Raw genomic sequence first — 22028 nt, 5'->3', positions numbered from 1 at the left:
CCAGGTGCTTCACAAATTGATTCGTAACAATGAAAAAGTGAAAAAAAAAACACTTTTTCATTTTTATGAATCAATTTGTGAAGCACCTGGGGTTCCAAGTGCTCACAATGCATCTAGATAGGTGCCTTGGGGGGTCTAGTTTCCAAAATGGGGTCACTTGTGGGGGAGCTCCAATGTTTGGGCACACAGCGGCTCTCCAAACGCAACATGGTGTCACTAACAATTTGAGCCGATTTTCCGTTAAATTTGTTAGAGGACACCATGTTGCATTTAGAGAGTCCCTGTGTGCCCAAACATTGGAGCTCCCCCACAAGTGACCCATTTTGGAAACTAGACCCCCCAAGGCACCTATCTAGATGCATAGTGAGCACTTGGAACCCCCAGGTGCTTCACAAATTGATTCGTAACAATGAAAAAGTGAAAAAAAAAACACTTTTTCATTTTATGAATCAATTTGTGAAGCACCTGAGGGTTCCAAGTGCTCACTATGCATCTAGATAGGTGCCTTGGGTGGTCTAGTTTCCAAAATGGGGTCACTTGTGGGGGAGCTCCAATGTTTGAGCACACAGGGACTCTCTAAATGCAACATGGTATCCGCTAACAAATTGAATGGAAAATCGGCTCAAATTGTTAGCGGACACCACATTGCGTTTGGAGAGCCCCTCTGTGCCCAAACTTTGGAGCTCCCCCACAAGTGACCCCATTTTGGAAACTAGACCCCCCAAGGCACCTTTTTAGATGCATAGTGAGCACTTGGAACCCCCAGGTGCTTCACAAATTGATTCGTAACAATGAAAAAGTGAAAAAAAAAAACACTTTTTCATTTTTATGAATCAATTTGTGAAGCACCTGGGGTTCCAAGTGCTCACTATGCATCTAGATAGGTGCCTTGGGGGGTCTAGTTTCCAAAATGGGGTCACTTGTGGGGGAGCTCCAATGTTTGGGCACACAGGGACTCTCCAAATGCAACATGATATCCGCTAACAATTTGAGCCAACAATTTGTTAGCGGATATCATGTTGCATTTGGAGAGTCCCTGTGTGCCCAAACATTGGAGCTCCCCCACAAGTGACCCCATTTTGGAAACTAGACCCCCCAAGGCACCTATCTAGATTCATAGTGAGCACTTGGAACCCCAGGTGCTTCACAAATTGATTCATAAAAATGAAAAAGTATTTTTTTTTTCACTTTTTCATTTTTACGAATCAATTTGTGAAGCACCTGGGGGTTCCAAGTGCTCACTATGCATCTAGAAAGGTGCCTTGGGGGGTCTAGTTTCCAAAATGGGGTCACTTGTGGGGGAGCTCCAAAGTTTGGGCACAGAGGGGCTCTCCAAACGCAATGTGGTGTCCGCTAACAATTTGAGCCGATTTTCCATTCAATTTGTTAGCGGATACCATGTTGCATTTAGAGAGTCCCTGTGTGCCCAAACATTGGAGCTCCCCCACAAGTGACCCCATTTTGGAAACTAGACCCCTCAAGGATTTTATTAAGGTGTATAGTGAACATTTTGAACCCAGAGGTACGGCACAGAATTTGTTTACATTAGGTCATCATATTGAATAAGTTGTCATTATTCTTGAGCGCAAGTGCTCGCTACTTGAGTTTGCATCGGGTACTCAGGTATGCACCATGTACAGCGTGTGCTCGAGTGACATGCTCGAGTCCCTGCTCCGCATGTTTCACGGTTATTAGACACCCAAAAAAAAACATGCGGGGATCGCTCGTGCATGGCAGGCAATCCCCGTAAAGTTTTTTGGCCGCGAAGCATATGGGGCAGAGACTCGAGCATGTCACTCAAATACCCACGATACTCAATGCATACCAGAGCACCCGATGCAAACTCAAGTAGCGAGCACTTGCTCTCAACACTAGTCGCCATATCGTCATCTTTTTTTCTTACTTTTGAAAAAAATCCCAACCCCAGCCCTAGCCCCAGCACAACCCTAGCCCCAGCACAACCCTAGCCCCAGCACAACCCTAGCCCCAAACCCAGCCCTAACCCTAGCCCAATCCTAACCCAAGAGTTTATTTTTGACGCCGTTCCTTGTGCGGTATAAGTGATTAGACGACTTTATTCTTCGGGTCGGTGTGATTACAGCAATGCCAGAATCATATGGGGTTTTTATGACTGACAGCTGTCACACACTAAAAGACGCATTTTTTGTAAAATCTAATTTTTGCATCGCCATATTTTGAGAGCTATAATTTTTCAAGATTTTGGCAGACAGTCATGTGACGGCTCGTTTTTTGCGGGATGACTTGACGTTGTTATTGGTGCCATTTTCAGGCACGTGACATTTTTTGATCGCTTTCTATTCCGATTTTTGGGAGGCAGAATAAACAAAAACCAACAATTCAGGAATTGTTTTTTTTTTTTTTTTTATTCTGTTCCGCATGTGGTAAAATTGATGAGGTAGCTTTATTCTTCGGGTCAGTACGTTTACAGCGGTACCACATTTGTATCATTTTTCTATGTTTTGGCGCTTATACACAAAAGCTATTTTATAGAAAAAAATATTTTTTAGTATCGCTTTATTCTGAGAGCTATAACTTTTTTATTTTTCGGCTGATGGAGCTGTATGGTGGCTTGTTTTTTGCGGGACGAGATGACGTTTTCAGCGGTATCATTTTTATTTATATGCGTCATTTTGATTGCGTGTTATTACACTTTTTGTTTGGCGGTATGGTGATAAAGCATTGTTTTTTGCTTCGTTTTTTTTTTTTTTTTTTTTTACCTTGTTCACTGAAGGGGTTAACTAGTGGGACAGTTTTATAGGTCAGGTTGTTCCGGACGCGGCGATACCAAATATGTGTACTTTTATTGTTTTTTTTTTATTTTTTTTATAATAATATTTATTGATGGGTACATTATATTTTTATTTTTGGTGTATTATTTTTTTTATTTTTTTTATAAAATTTTTGCACATTTTTTTTTTTTTTTTTCCACTTTCACACAGTTTATACACTTTATTACTTTGTCCCACTCTGGGACTTTCACTTTTTCTTTTCTGATCGCCTGCATGGCACAGGAATGGAGCACCATCCCTATGCCATGAAGGCTGTCAGAAGTGCACAGTGTGAAGATTGCTTGGAGATGCACTGCGCATGTCCAAGCAATCTTCCTGCTCTCTGGTGACCCGGATGTTGTCATGACAACATCGGGTCGTCATGGCAACACCCGGGAAGCCTTTGCAGACTGCGCTGGAAGCCGGAAGAGGAGGTGAGTATCGCCGATCACCTCCCCTTGCCCCCGCAATGCCGCGATCGACTTCGATCGCAGCATTGCGGGGGTTAATGTGCTGGGAGCGGTGCAGGACCGCTCCCTGCACATAGTACCGGGTGTCAGCTGTGACAATCAGCTGACACCCGGCGGCGATCGCGCCCGCACAGCCTGTGTGCGCGCGCGATCGCCATGACGTACTAATACGGGTCTGGGTATTAAGTCCCAGGGCACAGACGCGTATTAGTACGTCAGATGTCAGTAAGGGGTTAATATCCGCATGTGCACATGTAGTCATGCGGATATCAAGCGTTTCAATGCAAGTCAACGGCGGCAATTACGCTGCGTGTCCACAAAATTAATGGACATGCTGCGTATTTTTCCGCAATGATAATTTGCAGCTGAAAGTTCCGCAGCATGTGCACAGCACATGCGGATTATCATTGGGGACCATGGGGCACGTATTACCAAGCGTTTTTTAAGCGTTTTCGCCGCGAAAAACGCATAGTGGGCACGCAGCCTAAGGCTACGTGCACAAGTTCGGTATTTGGTCAGTATTCTGTCTCAGTATTTGTAAGCCAAAACCAGGAGTGGAACAATCAGAGAAGTATAATAGAAACACGTCACCACTTCTGCATTTCTCACCCACTCCTCGTTTTGGCTTATAAATGCTGAGGTAAAATACTGACCAAATACTGAACGTGTGGACGTGGCCTAACACTGACCGAAGGTAGGGGAAGAGCAGAGAGAATTATCAAAAGCACAGTTTGGATGAATTTGTGATAGATTTTGCAGACCAGCTTACTAGATGAAAAATGTACACTCTGTAGCAATAAAATGGTAGGTGTTTTTTAATGCAGTCTATATGAAAAGTTCACTAATTTTGCATTTAGTAGGCAAATTACAAAATAGGAAATTGATTGCAAAAATGAACATGTTAAACATTTTTTGATGCATCTAAAAATGATAAGTGTTTTTCGTATTCTCAATAGCTTTTATTACAAGCATTTTGTTGTGATTTTTATTTTGCAATATTAAGTACATGCATTTTTTTCTGAAATATTGAAGTCGTATAAACAGGCCTGTGGAGAAAATGCAGGGGAAAAGCCACATCAAAAGCATGATGTATTTAAAAAGAAAAAAACAGTCACTGACCAGTGAAAAATTACTCTATAATCTCCACTGATAAGCAAAGTTTCGTGAAACAGTTATTGCTTGAAAATTTAAGGTTTCTTAACCTCGGAAAAAACTTTGTGTGAATACAGCTTACATATCCCATGATCAACTTTGAGTGATATTATTGAAAAGTGAAAGCATTTAGGAGCCATTCACGGACTGCACAAAGTTATAGAAGTGGGCCGCCGAGTGTTGAGGTGCATAAAAGCAGCTAATAGCTTGTGCCAAGTGCATCTGTGGCTGCGTCTTTGCTGATTTGGTGCCAGTCTTGCTGGGTCCCTCTGCAAAGCGCATAACAGAATAAACAGCCATATATATATATATATATATATATATATATATATATATATATATATATATATATATATATACATACAGTGAAGGAAATAATTATTTTGATCTCTTGTTGTTTTTGTAAGTTTGCCCACTGACAAAGACATGAACAGTCTATAATTTTAAGGGTAGGCTAATTTTAACATTGAGAGATAGAGTATCCCCAAAAAAAACAAGAAGATCACATTGTATAAATTAGATAAATTTATTTGCATTTTGCAGTGCGAAATAATCATTTATTTCCTCTGGCAAGCAACACTTAATACTTGGTGGCAAAACCCTTGTTGGCAAGCACAGCAGTCAGACGTTTTTTGTAGTTGATGATGAGGGTTGCACACATGTCTGGAGGAATTTTGGTCCACTCTTCTTTGCAGATCATCTCTAAATCATTCAGATTTTGAGGCTGTCGCTTGGCAACCTGGAGCTTCAACTCCCTCCATAAGTTTTCTATAGGATTAAGGTCTGGAGACTGGCTAGGCCACTCCATAACCTTAATGTGTAGCCTGCTGTCGTCTAGAGCAGTCACTGTGACTGCTGATGTGACTGCTCTACAAGTCATCCAGATCTTCGTGAGACATGGATTATTTCTTCACTTCGGATAGGTGAAGGATATGTTTGATTTTTATTTTTTTACAGGTGACAATGGCTTCTGGAATTAGCTTTTTTATTTTGTTTTTTTTTACAGGGAACAGTGGCTTCAGGAATTAGACGTTAGGTGAGTATAACTGGGTTTTTTATTTTTAAATAGATGAGTAAAAGCATGTGTACTTTTATTTCAAATAAAGGATTTTTTACATGCCGTGTCTTTATTTTCAAACTTTTACTATGGAGTTAATAGGGGTGTCTTATAGACGCCTCTCCATTACTAACCTCTGAGCTTCATGTCAGCTGCCAATACAAGGTTGACATGAACCCCAATCCTATTACCCCACTTGCCAACTCACCAGGGCAAGAGAGGAAGCTAAGCGCCAGATATGGCACATCTTATTGATGCACCATTTATGGAGCGGCTGAGGGCTGATGTTATTAGTCTCGGAGGGAGTATCCATGGCCCCTTCCCTGTCTTTTAATGAAAGCCCACAGCTGTCTGTTTAGCCTTTGCTGGTTAGATTTTATAGGGGGACCCTGCATCAATTTTTCCTGTGGCCCCCCTCTAAATTAGCCAGTAAACATCAAACAGCTGTGAGCTGTTATTAATAGCCAGGGAACATTTGAGCCTAATGGCCCCTTCCTAGGCTATTAATATTAGCCTGCTGCTGTCTGCTTAGCCTTTTCTTGTTATGAATAATTGGCGGTGGGAGCCCATGCTGTTTTTTTAATTTAATTCTTTATTTTACACATAATGTACATTGTGGGTGCTAACTGCAACTCCCATCATTGTCAGCCAATGAACTCCTTTGAACTCTCTCAAGGCAGCTCAGTGCTATACACTGCAGGACCGATTACGCTCTTGTCAGTGTGTACCTTGCTGGAGGTTACAGCAGTCATATCTGCTGATGTGACTGCTCTAGAAGTGATCTGATCATTGTGGGACAGTATGGATTAGGTGAATATTATGGTGATTTATTATTTTTTCTCTTTTACAGGTGACCTGGGCTTCGAGAATTAGGCGATAAGGTGAGTATTGTGGTGTTTTTTTATTTTTTTTTACAGGGGACAAGGGCTTCAGGGATTAGGTGTTAAGGTGAGTATAACTGTTTTTTATTTCAATATTTATTTATTAATTCTAACTTTTTTTTTTTTACTTTTAGCATAGGCGCTGGTTGATGACTACTCCCATCAGCGGTGCCTGCTCTCGCTGTTATCAGTGACAGCAGGCATAGGCTGATGGGAGTAGCAGTAATTTCATCAGCCGACGCCTGTGACTAGCAATAAGTTTTTTACCGCAGGTCACAGTCACAGCTGCGGGCTCACACTGACATCTGACAGCGTGGTCCCACAGCGCTCTGACTGAAAGTAACGATTTTACCGTCGATCATAGCCCCTGTTTCACGCGATGTTATGTAGATGACAGCGTGGGAAACCACGGATATTCGGGCCCCCCATTCATATGAATAGGGTCTGGGTTCGGTACTGTTCTGGTACCTGAACCAGACTTTTAATAGATGTTCGGCCGAACCCGCCGGACTCAATCATCCAGGAGAACACACATCACTAATCATAATGCTAGGGTAAAGGGTCACTGTCTTTTCACACCCTAATGGAAAGTGGCACTTTTTATTAGGGCATGAAAAGGCAGTGCAGTGACAGAAAGCGGGGTATCTATGGTCACAGACTGATATATCAATGTAGAGAAAATCAAGTTTATTTAATCATGTTAATGAGCTGGCAAGTGCTCCTGCTCTTCACATCAAGGCCATGTGCACACGTTGAGTATTTGGTGAGTTTTTTACCTCACTATTAGTAAGCCAAAACCAGTAGAGGAACAATCAGAGGAAAAGTATAATAGAAATACGTCCCCACTTCTGCATTTTTCACTTACTCCTGGTTTTGGCTTACAAATACTGATGTAAAATACTAACCAAATACTGAACGTGTGCACATGGCCTTAATGCTGCACCTTGGCACTTGGATTTGATAAATAGATGAATTGTTGGGAAATACTCAGAAGCATACAGTGCGTGGTCATTACTTTCTTTGCTGTAGGCAATAGCTTCACTGACATGCACTGTTGCCCACTGTAGAGAGACTGCAGCACATGCACCTGAAATGCACGGAACATGTACAATATTTCAGTAAAGATAACAGTGACCATCACAGTAGTGCAGCCATCCGTAAAGTAAAAGGGGGCAATGTTAGTTAGGGTTTAGCATGGGGAGCTGCAGCATGTGAAACTAGGACTTCTCTCAGAGTACTTTCCAGCTCATTTAGATAATTGCATGAGTTCCCAACCCAGTGATGTCGAAGGTTGTTCAGGTATAATCCATCTGGCAGATTCCCTTTAAATGCTACAACTATTTTATGGTTAGATAGTCTGATCTGATTATAAGTCTTTCATTGATGATTAATATACTGTACAACTGTTCAGATACTTACTTCATTCGGCATTTTGTTGAGTACCTGGAATCAGGCTCAGCTTCGTTCTCTTCGTTATTAGGGTTGCCTTGAAATATAAAGTTGTATGTTGTTATTATATGTAAATAATAAGGTATCTGAGCATAAATTTCTTCTGTTCTGCATATAAAAAATGATATTTTTTATATATTCAAATATCTAACTCATTTTCCTCAAAACTATGTTAAAAAAATCCCAGATACACTGTAAGTGATGAAATGCAAATAATTAAATGTGTTCTGGCAGTTTTTGCTACAGTATATACTGGGAAAAATGTTATTTTCAAGTGCTGAACTTGGGGACTATTATTGTGATTGTTCCAGACATCTGAAGGGGATTTGTAAACATCCATGCACAGGCTACAGATGCAAGGCTTTTTTGAATGTATGGAGCAGTTCTTAAATCTAAGAAATCTTGAACAAATTAGCTTCAGGTAAATTTAGTCATTGAGTGGTCCTCTTTTGTAAAATTGTGGTTTTGTTCAGCAGTTTAACTCCCAGGGAATCCTATATCACAGTTTACTCAGTATTGTGATTTCAGCATTTGCTGCAGATCTTCATGCCCTATTAATTCTGTATGTTTTTCAGCTATTTTGTGAATTTTACTATTGTTAAGGGGGTTGTCTCATCTTATTAAATTGGTGAAAATGCAAATGGTTTTGTTTTTACTAGTACATTGCAATTTACTTATTACAAACTCTCTCAGTTCTCAAGAACAGAGATATTTTTAATTCTGTAGCTTACAGCTCATTGCTAAGGTGGCAGGATCCTAGGCAAGCAACTGCTTGGCTTGCAAGCTCTGCTCTGAAGCTGGCCAGATTGCAGGATCTGGGCAGATTCAGTGCTTTTGGTTCCTTTGCTGCTATAGTGGCAAATCTGCCTCTTCTAACAGCAATGAAAAGTGCATGATTTGACCAGTGGCTCATCCATGCTGCCAGCCCAAACTGTCAATCATCTGGAGATCACTGACAACCCCTCCCTCTCCCCCAGCAAGCAGGAAATCCGGCAGAGGAGCAGTTTGAAAATTGAAAGAGAGACAAACCCTTTAATGGTATAAGAATGCACAAGTAAATCTTCATGAAAAAATGGTGTAGGTGTTATGCAGACGTCTGTATGGATCTGCATGGATTTATTTAGTGTGACCAAGTTGTCAAGCACTTTTCCAAGTGATACTAAAATTGCTTGGAAAAATGCTTGACAAACGCTTCTACCTGGCAGGAAAAACGCATGTAAAATCTGCATGCGTTTTTCCTGCCAGGGAGATGCGGAAAAAATCTGCAGCATTTCTGCATCGTGAGCACTTAGCCTAATGGTGTCGCACAGTTTCTGCTGCTCCTGTTATTGGATTTAGTTTCTAAATGAGGAGTATTTCTAAGAGACCAAATATGTGGATGTCTTTGTTTTAGGATGAAAATGTTATGGGCACAAACAGTTTTAGGCTATGTGCCCACAATGCAGAAATGCTCCGGATTTTTTCCTGAGCGTTTCTGCATCTCCCTGGCAGAAAAAACGCATGCGGATTGTACATGCGGATTGTACATGGGTTTTTCCTGCCAGGGACATGCGGATGTGAAGCGTTCTTCACATGCATTTCCGCATGCGGGTTGACAAGCGCTTTCCAAGCGATTTTAGCATCACTTGGAAAGTGCTTGACAACTTGGTCACACTATATAAATCCATGCAAACGGCATGGATTTATATAGTGTGACCGAAAGAATGTTAAAAGATAAAAAATAAATATCATACTTACCTTCTGATGGTCCCCGGAGTCTTTATTCGATGCGTCTCGGCTTGCCGGCAGCTCGCGGTACACTGAAGGACCTGCCGTCACATGACTAAATGACGTCAGCGCAGGTCCTTGAGTCCACCGTGAGCTGCAAGCAAGCCAAGAGAAGCACACCGGGGGCCATCAGAAGGTAAGTATAATATGTATTTTTTATTTTATTCTTTTTTTTACAGGTTCTATGGTACCTGGGTCCGGAGGAGAGTCTCCTCTTCTCCAGACCCGGGTACCATCCGCACATTGGAACGCATGGAATGCGCATGTACAGATCCAGTGATGCGGATTCCATGTGTTCCAATGCAAGTCAATGGCGGCGAAAACGCAGCGCTTCCGCAAAATAATTGGTAGTGCTGTGTTTTTTTCCGCACTGGGGAACATGGCCGGCCTTCTACCAAGTGTTTTTTAAGCGTTTCTGCAGGGGAAGTGCCGCTGCGGAAACGCTTAAAAAACGCATCGTGGGCACACAGCCTTATAGTTGTATAGCCTAGATGAGTTTTTTGGAAATAACAAAGACATACCTGTCTGTAGATTTCTCTTCCCCATTAAACCCACAAAGAAGTCATGCATGTCTCCTGAAAGGTACAATTAGAAATGATTTTTTTAAAGAAACGTTTTAAAATAATGTCTTATTCTGATATATGTATATAAGATAGTTAAATGTCATTGGACATTCTATTCACACGAATGTATCCCACTAAAAAAATAATGAATAACGAGGAAAGTGGATATTAGTTATGTGCATAAAATATAACCTTTATAATCTTCATTAATATCAATTTAAATAATTCGTTTATATATATATAAGTCTCAAACAGTGGGGAAAAAAGTATTTAGTCAGCCACCAATTGTGCAAGTTCTCCCACTTAAAAAGATGAGAGAGGCCTGTAATTGACATCATAGGTAGACCTCAACTATGAGACACAAAATGAGAAAACAAATCCTGAAAATCACATTGTCTGATCTGGAAAGAATTTTTTTTACAATTTTGTTGGAAAATAAGTATTTGGTCAATTACAAAAGTTCATCTCAATACTTTGTTATATATCCTCTGTTGGCAATGACAGAGGTCAAACATTTTCTGTAAGTCTTCACAAGGTTGGCACACACTGTTGCTGGTATGTTGGCCCATTCCTCCATGCAGATCTCCTCTAGAGCAGTGATGTTTTGGGGCTGTCGCTGGGCAACATGGACTTTCAACTCCCTCCAAAGGTTTTATATAGGGTTTAGAGCTGGAGACTGTCTAGGCCACTCCAGGGCCTTGAAATGCTTCTTACGAAGTCACTCCTTCGTTGCCCTGGCGGTGTGCTTGGGATCATTGTCATGCTGAAAGACCCAGCCACGTTTCATCTTCAATGCCCTTGCTGATGGAAGGAGGATTGCACTCAAAATGGCCTCATTCATTCTTTCATGTGCACCGAACAGTCGTTCTGGTCCTTTGGCAGAGAAACAGCCCCAAAGCATGATGTTGCCACCCCCATACTTCACATTAGGTATGGTGTTCTTTGGATGCAACACAGCATTCTTTCTCCTTCTACTTTGGTTTCATCTGACCATATGAAATTCTCCCAATACTCTTCTGGATCATCCAAATGCTCTCTAGCGAACTTCAGACGGGCATGGACATGTAATGGCTTAAGCAGGGGGACACGTCTGGCACTGCAGGATCTGAGTCCCTAGCGGCATAGTGTGTTACTGATGGTAGCCTGTGTAACGTTGGTCCCAGCTCTCTGCAGGTCATTCACTAGGTCCCCTCGTGTGGTTCTGGGATTTTTGCTTACCGTTCTTAAGATCATTTTTACCCCACGGGGTGAGATCTTGTGTGGAGCCCCAGACCGAAGGAGATTATCAGTGGTCTTGTATGTCTTTCATTTTCTAATTATTGCTCCCACAGTTGATTTATTCACACCAAGCTGCTTGCCTATTGCAGATTCAGTCTTCCCAACCTGATGCAGGGCTACAATTTTGTTTCTTCGACAGCTCTTTGGTCTTCACTATATTGGAGTTTGGAGTGTGACTGTTTGAGGTTGTGGACAGGTGTCTTTTATACTGATAACAAGTTCAAACAGGTGCCAGTACTACAGGTAATGAGTGGAGGACAGAGGACCCTTTTAAAGAAGAAGTTACAGGTCTGTGAGAGCCAGAGATCTTGCTTGTTTGTACTTGACCAAATACTTATTTTCCACCAAAATTTGAAAAAAAAAAATTTTTTGTATGTCTGATAGTTTGTGTGCTATACAGCTGTGAGCCACTAAAGTCTCAGAGTGCAGCCTCAGGGTGTTGTAAAATTTATATTAATAGAGTCCTAACCAATGTCACTCATACAATTAAATTGACCACAGCTGGAAAATCTTTGTATGTTAATTAGGTCAATATAAGAATTGTGTTGCAAAAAACTCAGTGATCAGATATCACTAGTATCCATATATTATACTGTAGCAGGTTTGTTATATGGATATACCATTTCTAAATATTGACAGTATATATAATCGGAAGATAGGTAGTTTGTGCTCTATCCTACATGAAGACAACTGTCAGCAATGAGCTTGAGTAAGTGGTATCATTATGCAAGAGGCTGCGCAGTTCTTACGATACACACAGGGTTATACTGTGGACATGCTGCTTTGTGCATTTTGCAAATTTCGGAATGCTGGCTTTTCATAAGGGCCCTTAGGAAAAGCCGGTTTTCCACTAAACACGCATCAGGGACACATGTCCCGCTGTGCAGATCAGGTGTTAACGAGGGTCAGATAGCTGTGGCAGTCAATCAACAGTTCAGAGAGGATTAGCGCACTGAGAGATTACGTCTACCCCTATTGTCCTACCGACACATCATGGCGCTCATGTGGAACGCCAAGCAGCGTGTCCACAGTATAACACTGGGTGCAGTGAAGTACGCCGCTGCCTCCCATATAACGATACCACTCAAACTCACCACTGGCAGTTTTCTATCTGCAGGATAGAGCACAGACTATCTATCTTGTGATTACATATACTGTCAACATTTAGGAGCCGTATATCCATATAACAAACGTGCTACAGTATAATAAATGGATACTAGTTATATCTGATCACTGAGTTTTTTGCAACACTTAATTCTTATACTGACCTAACTAACATAGAGATTTTCCAACTCCGGACAATTTAATTGTATGAGGCACAATGGTTAGGGCTTTATTAATATTTATTTTAAAACACCCTGAGACTGCACTTAGGGACTTTAGTGGCTCACAGCTGTAGAGCACACAAACTATCAGGCATATAGTAGTGATCCAATAAATACCTAATACAATAATGGGTATATGAGATTCTTATCAATTTAAATAATTATTTTATATACAGTACAGACCAAAAGTTTGGACACACCTTCTCATTTAAAGATTTTTCTGTATTTTCTTGACTATGAAAATTGTACATTCACACTGAAGGCATCAAAACTATGAATTAACACGTGGAATTATATACTTAACAAAAAAGTGTGAAACAACTGAAAATATGTCTTATATTCTAGGTTCTTCAAAGTAGCCACCTTTTGCTTTGATGACTGCTTTGCACACTCTTGGCATTCTCTTGATGAGCTTCAAGAGGTAGTCACCGGAAATGGTCTTCCAACAATCTTGAAGGAGTTCCCAGAGATGCTTAGCACTTGTTGGCCCTTTTGCCTTCACTCTGCGGTCCAGCTCACCCCAAACCATCTTGATTGCGTTCAGGTCTGGTGACTGTGGAGGCCAGGTCATCTGGCGTAGCACCCCATCACTCTCCTTCTTGGTCAAATAGCCCTTACACAGCCTGGAGGTGTGTTTGGGGTCATTGTCCTGTTGAAAAATAAATGATGGTCCAACTAAACGTAAACCGGATGGAATAGCTTGCCGCTGCAAGATGCTGTGGTAGCCATGCTGGTTCAGTATGCCTTCAATTTTGAATAAATCCCCAACAGTGTCACCAGCAAAGCACCCCCACACCATCACACCTCCTCCTCCATGCTTCACGGTGGGAACCAAGCATGTAGAGTCCATCCGTTCACCTTTTCTGTGTCACACAAAGACACGGTGGTTGGAACCAAAGATCTCAAATTTGGACTCCTCAGAGCAAAGCACAGATTTCCACTGGTCTAATGTCCATTCCTTGTGTTCTTTAGCCCAAACAAGTCTCTTCTGCTTGTTGCCTGTCCTTAACAGTGGTTTCCTAGCAGCTATTTTACCATGAAGACCTGCTGCACAAAGTCTCTTCTTAACAGTTGTTGAAGAGATGTGTCTGCTGCTAGAACTCTGTGTGGCATTGACCTGGTCTCTAATCTGAGCTGCTGTTAACCTGCGATTTCTGAGGCTGGTGACTCGGATAAACTTATCCTCAGAAGCAGAGGTGACTCTTGGTCTTCCTTTCCTGGGGCGGTCCTCATGTGAGCCAGTTTCTTTGTAGCGCTTGATGGTTTTTGCAACTGCATTTGGGGACACTTTCAAAGTTTTCCCAATTTTTCGGACTGACTGACCTTCATTTCTTAAAGTAATGATGGCCACTCGTTTTTCTTTACTTAGCTGCTTTTTTCTTGCCATAATACAAATTCTAACAGTCTATTCAGTAGGACTATCAGCTGTGTATCCACCTAACTTCTGCACAACACAACTGATGGTCCCAACCCCATTTATAAGGCAAGAAATCCCACTTATTAAACCTGACAGGGCACACCTGTGAAGTGAAAACCATTTCCGGTGACTACCTCTTGAAGCTCATCAAGAGAATGCCAAGAGTGTGCAAAGCAGTCATCAAAGCAAAAGGTGGCTACTTTGAAGAACCTAGAATATAAGACATATTTTCAGTTGTTTCGCACTTTTTTGTTAAGTATATAATTCCACATGTGTTAATTCATAGTTTTGATGCCTTCAGTGTGAATGTACAATTTTCATAGTCATGCAAATACAGAAAAATCTTTAAATGAGGAGGTGTGTCCAAACTTTTGGTCTGTACTGTATATTATTAAAGATTGTATTTTATTTACATAACTAATCCAACCTCCCCTTTCCTTATTATTCCTTATTTTCCTATAATAATAATAATATTTATACATAAAGCTTATATACATACACTAGATATAAAAAGTCTACACACCACTGTGAAAATGACAGATTCTTGTTATGTACAAAAATCATACCAAGAAGTAAAATTTCAGAACATTTTCAGCCCATAATCAATACAAATCCATTGAGAAACGAACTGAGATCTTTCGGGTGGAAAAAGAAAAATAAAGAAGTAAAATAATATGGCTGCATAATTATGCATACCCTTAAAGGGGTTTTCTAGCCTTAGGCTATGAATCAGCAGTCATTCTATGTGTGGGAGCTGCTGGCATGAGACCGCAAGTATATGATTTCTTTACATGCGGTCACATGCTGACTAGATGGGTGCAGGTGCACACAGTCAAGTCAGAATGTGGCTGGAAGTATGCAGTTTGCATACTTACGGTCACATGACTGCCCGGTCCTGGGATCGGGAAATCCTCACCGCGCAGTGTCACTGCAGACTTGTAGCCTAAGGCAAGACAAATCCTTTAAGCTAATACTTTGTTGAAGTAACCTTTGAATTTTTGCTAGAATTCAGTAATTTTGGGTAGGAGTTTATCTGCACGGAACATCTAGAATTGGCAATCGTTGTCCACTCTTCATTGCAGTAGCACTCCAGTTTCCTGAACCAATTTTCTTTTTGTCCCGTCACCAATTTTTAAGAGATGTCCAGTTCTAGATAGTGTCACTGTTGTGCCAAATTTAAGCCACTTCTTGATGACCATCTTTACAGTGTTCCATGGTAGATCTGATGCCTTGGAAATAGTTTTGTACCCTTCTCCTGACTGATAATTTTCAACAATGAGATCCCTTTGTTGTGTTTTAATCTATTTACGGACCATGGCTTTTGCTGTAAAATGCAACTAAAAAAATTTCAGGAAATTCCTAGTAGAACAGCTAAACTTTATATAGAGTTAATCAAAATCACTGTAAATTATGGCTGCTGTGTACTGACTAATATTTAACATGAGAGTAAATGTGATTGGCTAATTCTGAACACAATCACATCCCCAATTATAAGAGGGTGTTCACACTTATGCAACATCATTATTTTAGTTTCAGTATTCTTATTTTCCCCCTCAAAATTATTTAGCTTGTTTCTCAATGGATTTTTACAGAACTGTGAAGACACAGGGTCTTCCGTGGGCATAATCCTACTCAGACAACACAGGGTGAGGGTAAAACAGTGTGGCAATACTTTATTGAACCACAAAACGGACAATAAATACATAGAACAGTCCCAGCAAATACCCAAGATGGTACAACATTAGACAGTCCTCACCCTTCCACTCCACCTGCCTGGGATAGAACAGCTGCGACTTTGGGACCTCCAGGGCCAACTACCTCAATCAGTGGCCCCCCCCGCTTCTGGCGGGCCCCCACAGAGAGGAGGTAGCGGCAAGCTTAGGAAGCTAGCAGTCCATCGAGGTAAAAGGCCAGGAGACCCGAGGGTCCCACCCTGGTTTCTCTGAATTTCTCCATGGGTTCCAGGTGACCGGATGGTCCCAACTGGCAACCCCAAACAACATATCCATGGGGCCAGGTGACTTCATCGTCCCAACCTGATCTCCCCAAATATATCCATGGTCTCTCTGATAGTCAGTGGAGCAGATCCGTATCTTTCCATGCAGGGCCATACCCTTAGGCCGGAATCAGGTAGAATCCAAATCTGTGCGTCTTTGGTTAAAGCCACACTCCCAAGCTGATGGTCTCAGAGAGTCTGATCCTTGACTCTCCCTGTAAAGTCTTTCTAATTTCAGTACCAAGTCTCCCCTGCTACAGAAGTACATGTCCTTTTTAAGTATACATCCACAGGTTGGGGAGAAAGGGCAGCCTCATGTCTCATTGTTTGAGCATTTAATAAATTTGCTTAGTTTGTCCTCCTGTCTTGTAAGTCAATAAGCCACAAGGTCCACAAAGGTTAATCAACATAGTTAGCAAACATTCATTGTTTCAGAATCAAAGAGGAGACAACAATCAGGGTTATACAAATACTGATCTGTTCTTCTTGACCAGCCACATAAATACACATACATTTACAACTCAACACAAAGATAAGTGTATTTCTCTTGGATTAACAAATCTACACATCTGACTTATTAAGATTGTAGGCTGTATTGTCACAAGAATACATGTGACATTAAATATGAAATGATTCTTCTTGATATTTTTTTAGATGACTAAAACCTGACATTTTAACTGGGGTATTTAGACTTTTTATATCCACTGTATGTTCTTTATGGCTCAATTTTGAATGTGCAAGCCATCCTACATCACATGGAGCATCCTGCTCTAGAAGTAACAAAAAAAAATGTCTCCACATGGCTATGTCCAATCTCTCCACACTTTGATATGGAATTTTATCACATAATATGTTATTCTGCGTCTTACTTACTTTTTAAAGGCATTGATGAAAACTCCTTGGAATCTATAAAACAATAAACTTTTTTTTATAAGGTCTCATATGATACTATTTGAAATTACATACTTTTTACATACTTTTATATCAAGAATGTTAAATGAAAGGGTTTATTACCCCGTGTTTTCATCACACCTGCTGCTCACATCTGCTTCCTGCCTGGCTGCTCTTTACACCCTACATACTGCTATCTATTATGTATAAATGTTACTTGTACGGCATTCTATGCCCCATTACACTGCACCGCTATCTCCTTGGAAGTCTTATAAATAAACTATAGTAAAGTGATATTAATAACACATTCATTTCTTTTTGCCAGGACAGGCTATTTTAACAATTAGAACTATTTCATATTGGTGTTAACAATTTGAGCTAATAATAATAATAGCACATATTGTATAACATTTCCCAGCAGGTAGTGTCTGTGTGGTGCCTAGAGAAGAATAGACTGCAACACATTGGAGATAAATATTATTCAACATCAGGTCAATGAACAACATGTACTCGGGAATAAAATAAAATATACATGGTGTATCCCTTCCCCTCACAGCCTGTTTTCATATTTTCATTTTCATATTTTCATCCTCTACTTCCAAAAGCCATGAATCTATATATATGCATAATTTAAATGTGATATATTTTTCCTGCCACCACTTTGTACAGTATAAAATGCATTTAAAAACTAAAACAAAAATTTTTAGGTTTCAGGGGGAAAAAAACAGCAACTTGTAATTCTTAATTCACTTCTTACGCCATTTAAGAAGCATTTAAAATGAACTGAACTGTATTTTGTGGGTCAGAATGTTTAAAGCGATCCCAAATGTCTAGATTTGTTTTGTTTTCCCTTTTTTGAAAACTAAAAATCTCTTTAAAAACTGCTTTAAAAATAAAAGATGTGTCTCGATATCCTGAAATGCATACCTTACCTTCAACTTTCCATAGATGGAAATTGTGAAAACTTGTTTGCTGTTTTTTTTTAGTAGGGCTAGTAGATATGAATCCGCTGATTTCAGTTAGATCAGCTGACTACTGATTTATATATTTAGCGTTAAATTAAACAAATTCAAAATTGGTGGGGTTTTCTGCATGGAAATTGGACAATTTTTTTTATACGCTTGTGTGAAGTCAGCCTCATTTGTGGATAGGTGATAAATGTGTTTAGAAGAATAAGCCAAAGCCTGAAGAGTCTGGCAGCAGATTATTCCCGTCTTATTAATGTAAAGTTAAAAGGCTCGATTTACCATTTGCATTTTTTATGTTACTTTTCTTATTTGTGTTGTATTTTTTGCTGACATTTTTTGCACCAAATTCCTGAAAATGGAACACATGGTTTATGAATTTAGTGCAAAGTAAAAAATGCTTTTTATTTTTATCTTTGACCTATTTTGGGACTTTTCAATTCAAAAGCTTGCATGTTCACTAAAGGGCACAAAAGTTTGTACCAAAATAATTGGCATACATAAAATCACTCAGGGCGGGGTGTGTAGGGGTGGTGGGAATGCAGTATATTTGCGCTAAATATTGTCACTTTTTAAAAAGTTTCCATTGATGAATTAGCCAAAAACATCTGGAAAACAAAAACTCCAACCAAAATGACGAACATAAAAAATATCAAAAAATAGGTGAACACATAAAATAGGATTTAAAAAGGCACAAATTAAATGAAGAAGTAGGCACAGCTAAAAAAAAACCAGGCAAAAACACCAAAAAATATACAAAAAAGTAGTAAAGATGTAATAATGAATCAGGCCCAAAGTCTCAGCTGTAATGCCTTGTAAAACTCTGTGCTGGGATGAAATGCCAAAGACAACAACTATATAGAACTTGTTTGTTCTTCCCATGCTTATCTGGGTTTTTTAAGAGTCCTCCAGTAAAAACGGATTGAATGGTAATTGACTTTCTATGAAATACCCCTAGTATGGCTCAAATAGAGAAATGACATAATATTATGTAATGAGGATTATAAAAAATGGATAAATAAATGTAATTTTACTTTACCGGAGTTTCTTCTGCCCATAAGTCCAACGAAACCATCATATGAATTGTCTTCATAAAACCTTTTCAGAAGTGATGCTGGGAGTTTGTAGACATCTGAAGATTTCTGTTTAAAAAACATCAAAGATTTGGCTTTACTTATAAAATACTTGTAGTTTTGAATTACACCATTCATTTCTTCAAATCATGTACTGAAAAAGAGGAAAAAAATCCAAGTGAGGTGAAATGGTGAAAAAAAACGCAATTACACAATTGTTTTTTGGAACTGGGGCCGAGCATGGGCACCATTCAGGACGGGATACAGAGCCCCATTTCTTGAGATTCCAATGCCGTCATCTTCGGATCGTTGGTAGTCCTAACTGTCAGACAACCCAGTGATCAGCAAGTTATAGATAGGAGATACCTTGTTTATTTGGGAATAAACCTTTAGAGATTTAACCAATATCTTACTCTATATATACTACCCAACTTTATACAGTACAGACCAAAATTTTGGACACATCTTCTCATTTAAAGATTTTTCTGTATTTTCATGACTATGAAAATTGTACATTCACACTGAAGGCATCAAAACTATGAATTAACACATGTGGAATTATATACTTAACAAAAAAGTGTGAAACAACTGAAAATATGTCTTATATTCTAGGTTCTTCAAAGTAACAACCTTTTGCTTTGATGACTGCTTTGCACACTTTTGGCATTCTCTTGATGAGCTTTAAGAGGTAGTCACCGGAAATGGTTTTCACTTCACAGGTGTGCCCTGTCATGTTTAAAAAGTGGGATTTCTTGCCTTATAAATGGGGTTGGGACCATCAGTTGTGTTGTGAAGAAGTCTGGTGGATACACAGCTGATAGTCCTACTGAATAGACTGTTAGAATTTGTATTATGGCAAGAAAAAAGCAGCTAAGTAAAGAAAAATGAGTGACCATCATTACTTTAAGAAATGAAGGTGAGTCAGTCCGAAAAATTGGGAAAACTTTGAAAGTGTCCCCAAGTGCAGTTGCAGAAACCATCAGGCGCTACAAAGAAACTGGCTCACATGAGGACCGCCCCAGGAAAGGAAGACCAAGAGTCACCTCTGCTTCTGAGGATAAGTTTATCCGAGTCACCAGCCTCAGAAATCGCAGGTTAACAGCAGCTCAGATTAGAGACCAGGTCAATGCCACACAGAGTTCTAGCAGCAGACACAGCTCTACAACAACTGTTAAGAGGAAACTTTGTGCAGCAGGTCTTCATGGTAAAATAGCTGCTAGGAAACCACTGCTAAGGACAGGCAACAAGCAGAAGAGACGTGTTTGGGCTAAAGTGCACAAGGAATGGACATTAGACCAGTGGAAATCTGTGCTTTGGTCTGATGAGTCCACATTTGAGATCTTTGGTTCCAACCACCGTGTCTTTGTGCGACGCAAAAAAGGTGAACGGATGGACTCTACATGCCTGGTTCCCACCGTGAAGCATGGAGGAGGAGGTGTGATGGTGTGGGGGTGCTTTGCTGGTGACACTGTTGGGGATTTATTCAAAATTGAAGGCATACTGAACCAGCATGGCTACCACAGCATCTTGCAGCGGTATGCTATTCCATCCGGTTTGCGTTTAGTTGGACCATCATTTATTTTTCAACAGGACAATGACCCCAAACACACCTCCAGGCTGTGTAAGGGCTATTTGACCAAGAAGGAGAGTGATGGGTGCTACACCAGATGACCTGGCCTCCACAGTCACCAGACCTGAACCCAATCGAGATGGTTTGGGGGGAGCTGGACCGCAGAGTGAAGGCAAAAGGCCCAAAAGTGCTAAGCATCTCTGGGAACTCCTTCAAGATTGTTGGAAGACCATTTCTGGTGACTCATCAAGAGAATGCCAAGAGTGTGCAAAGCAGTCATCAAAGCAAAAGGTGGCTACTTTGAAGAACCTAGAATATAAGACATATTTTCAGTTGTTGCACACTTTTTTGTTAAGTATATAATTCCACATGTGTTAATTCATAGTTTTGATGCCTTCAGTGTGAATGTACAATTTTCATAGTCATGAAAATACATAAAAATCTTTAAATGAGAAGGTGTGTCCAAACTTTTGGTCTGTACTGTATGTTATTGAGTTTGTCCAGGCTGAATTGAAAAGTCGTCAGCCACTTTATGTGATTGCAAACTTTCAAATTGTGACAGCACACAGTATTACGATTCCCCTGTTCTCCCTGTGTCATTTTTCTGCCTGGACAACCCCTTCAGTAGTTGGATAGTATGTAAAGCACATGCATGTTTTATTTTTTTTTCTTCACTAGAAACAGACATACTGTATATCTAAATATATTGAATTTCTTTTGTGTGTATTATTAGCAGCCTCCTAATTTTGTAATATCAATATTTTAAATAGATGGAAATTTTTCATGAGCCGTCACCAGTTACAGCTGCCATGTACTAGATAACAATGAGTAATTTTGGGCACAATGACAAACATGGATTTATGCCTATTATAAGCCATATAAACAAGGTTAGCTCTGCACACCGGCAATAATTTTATCAGCCCCATGTAAACTGGTGATAAGCAAATTCTTCATCAAATAGGACAATGTAATTAAAAAGGTATAGATAGTTTGATATTATATAATAGAATTGAGAGTACAAACATTACAGAAAAGGTACAGAGAGGATGCAAAGAAAGCACAATGATGACCTAAGGCAGTGGTGGGCAATTAATTTTCCCGAGGGGCCACATGAGAGCACTTGAGTGTTGTGGACGACCGAACCAATAAGCTGAAATTAATTCTGCTCAATATTAATATATCAATTATAATTATTATTTTAAATTTACAAATTTACATTAATTGTATTACTTAATATTGAGCAGAATTAAGTATGCTGACACCCCCTACATACCATATGAGCTCCAACACAGGCCTTATATACAGTATGAGTCCACACACAGTCCAGTCCCCCTGTATAAGGTATAAGCCCCCACATAGTTTCCCAATATACAGTATGAGCCCCC

At 40.0% G+C, this 22028-nt stretch overlaps 1 protein-coding gene across 2 annotated transcripts in view; it reads right to left on the bottom strand.

The window, feature by feature from the left end:
• TAC3 (tachykinin precursor 3) overlaps window positions 1-22028 on the bottom strand; it is a 156031-nt gene that overhangs the window by 8784 nt on the left and 125219 nt on the right. For both annotated transcript variants that reach the window (XM_073670173.1, XM_073670177.1), the window contains exons 3-6: window positions 19040-19142; window positions 17018-17050; window positions 10087-10140; window positions 7769-7835 (exon numbers count right to left, since the gene is read on the bottom strand). In XM_073670173.1, the coding sequence (XP_073526274.1) occupies window positions 7769-7835; window positions 10087-10140; window positions 17018-17050; window positions 19040-19142 (257 nt within the window). The remainder of the gene's footprint in view (window positions 1-7768; window positions 7836-10086; window positions 10141-17017; window positions 17051-19039; window positions 19143-22028) is intronic.

The sequence above is a fragment of the Phyllobates terribilis genome, unplaced genomic scaffold (assembly GCF_046119375.1).
Source record: "Phyllobates terribilis strain yellow unplaced genomic scaffold, ASM4611937v1 Scaffold_2__4_contigs__length_985480577, whole genome shotgun sequence".
NCBI lineage: Eukaryota > Metazoa > Chordata > Amphibia > Anura > Dendrobatidae > Phyllobates > Phyllobates terribilis.
Note: the sequence above shows the minus strand (reverse complement) of the source record. Positions and strands in the feature narration are given on the sequence as shown.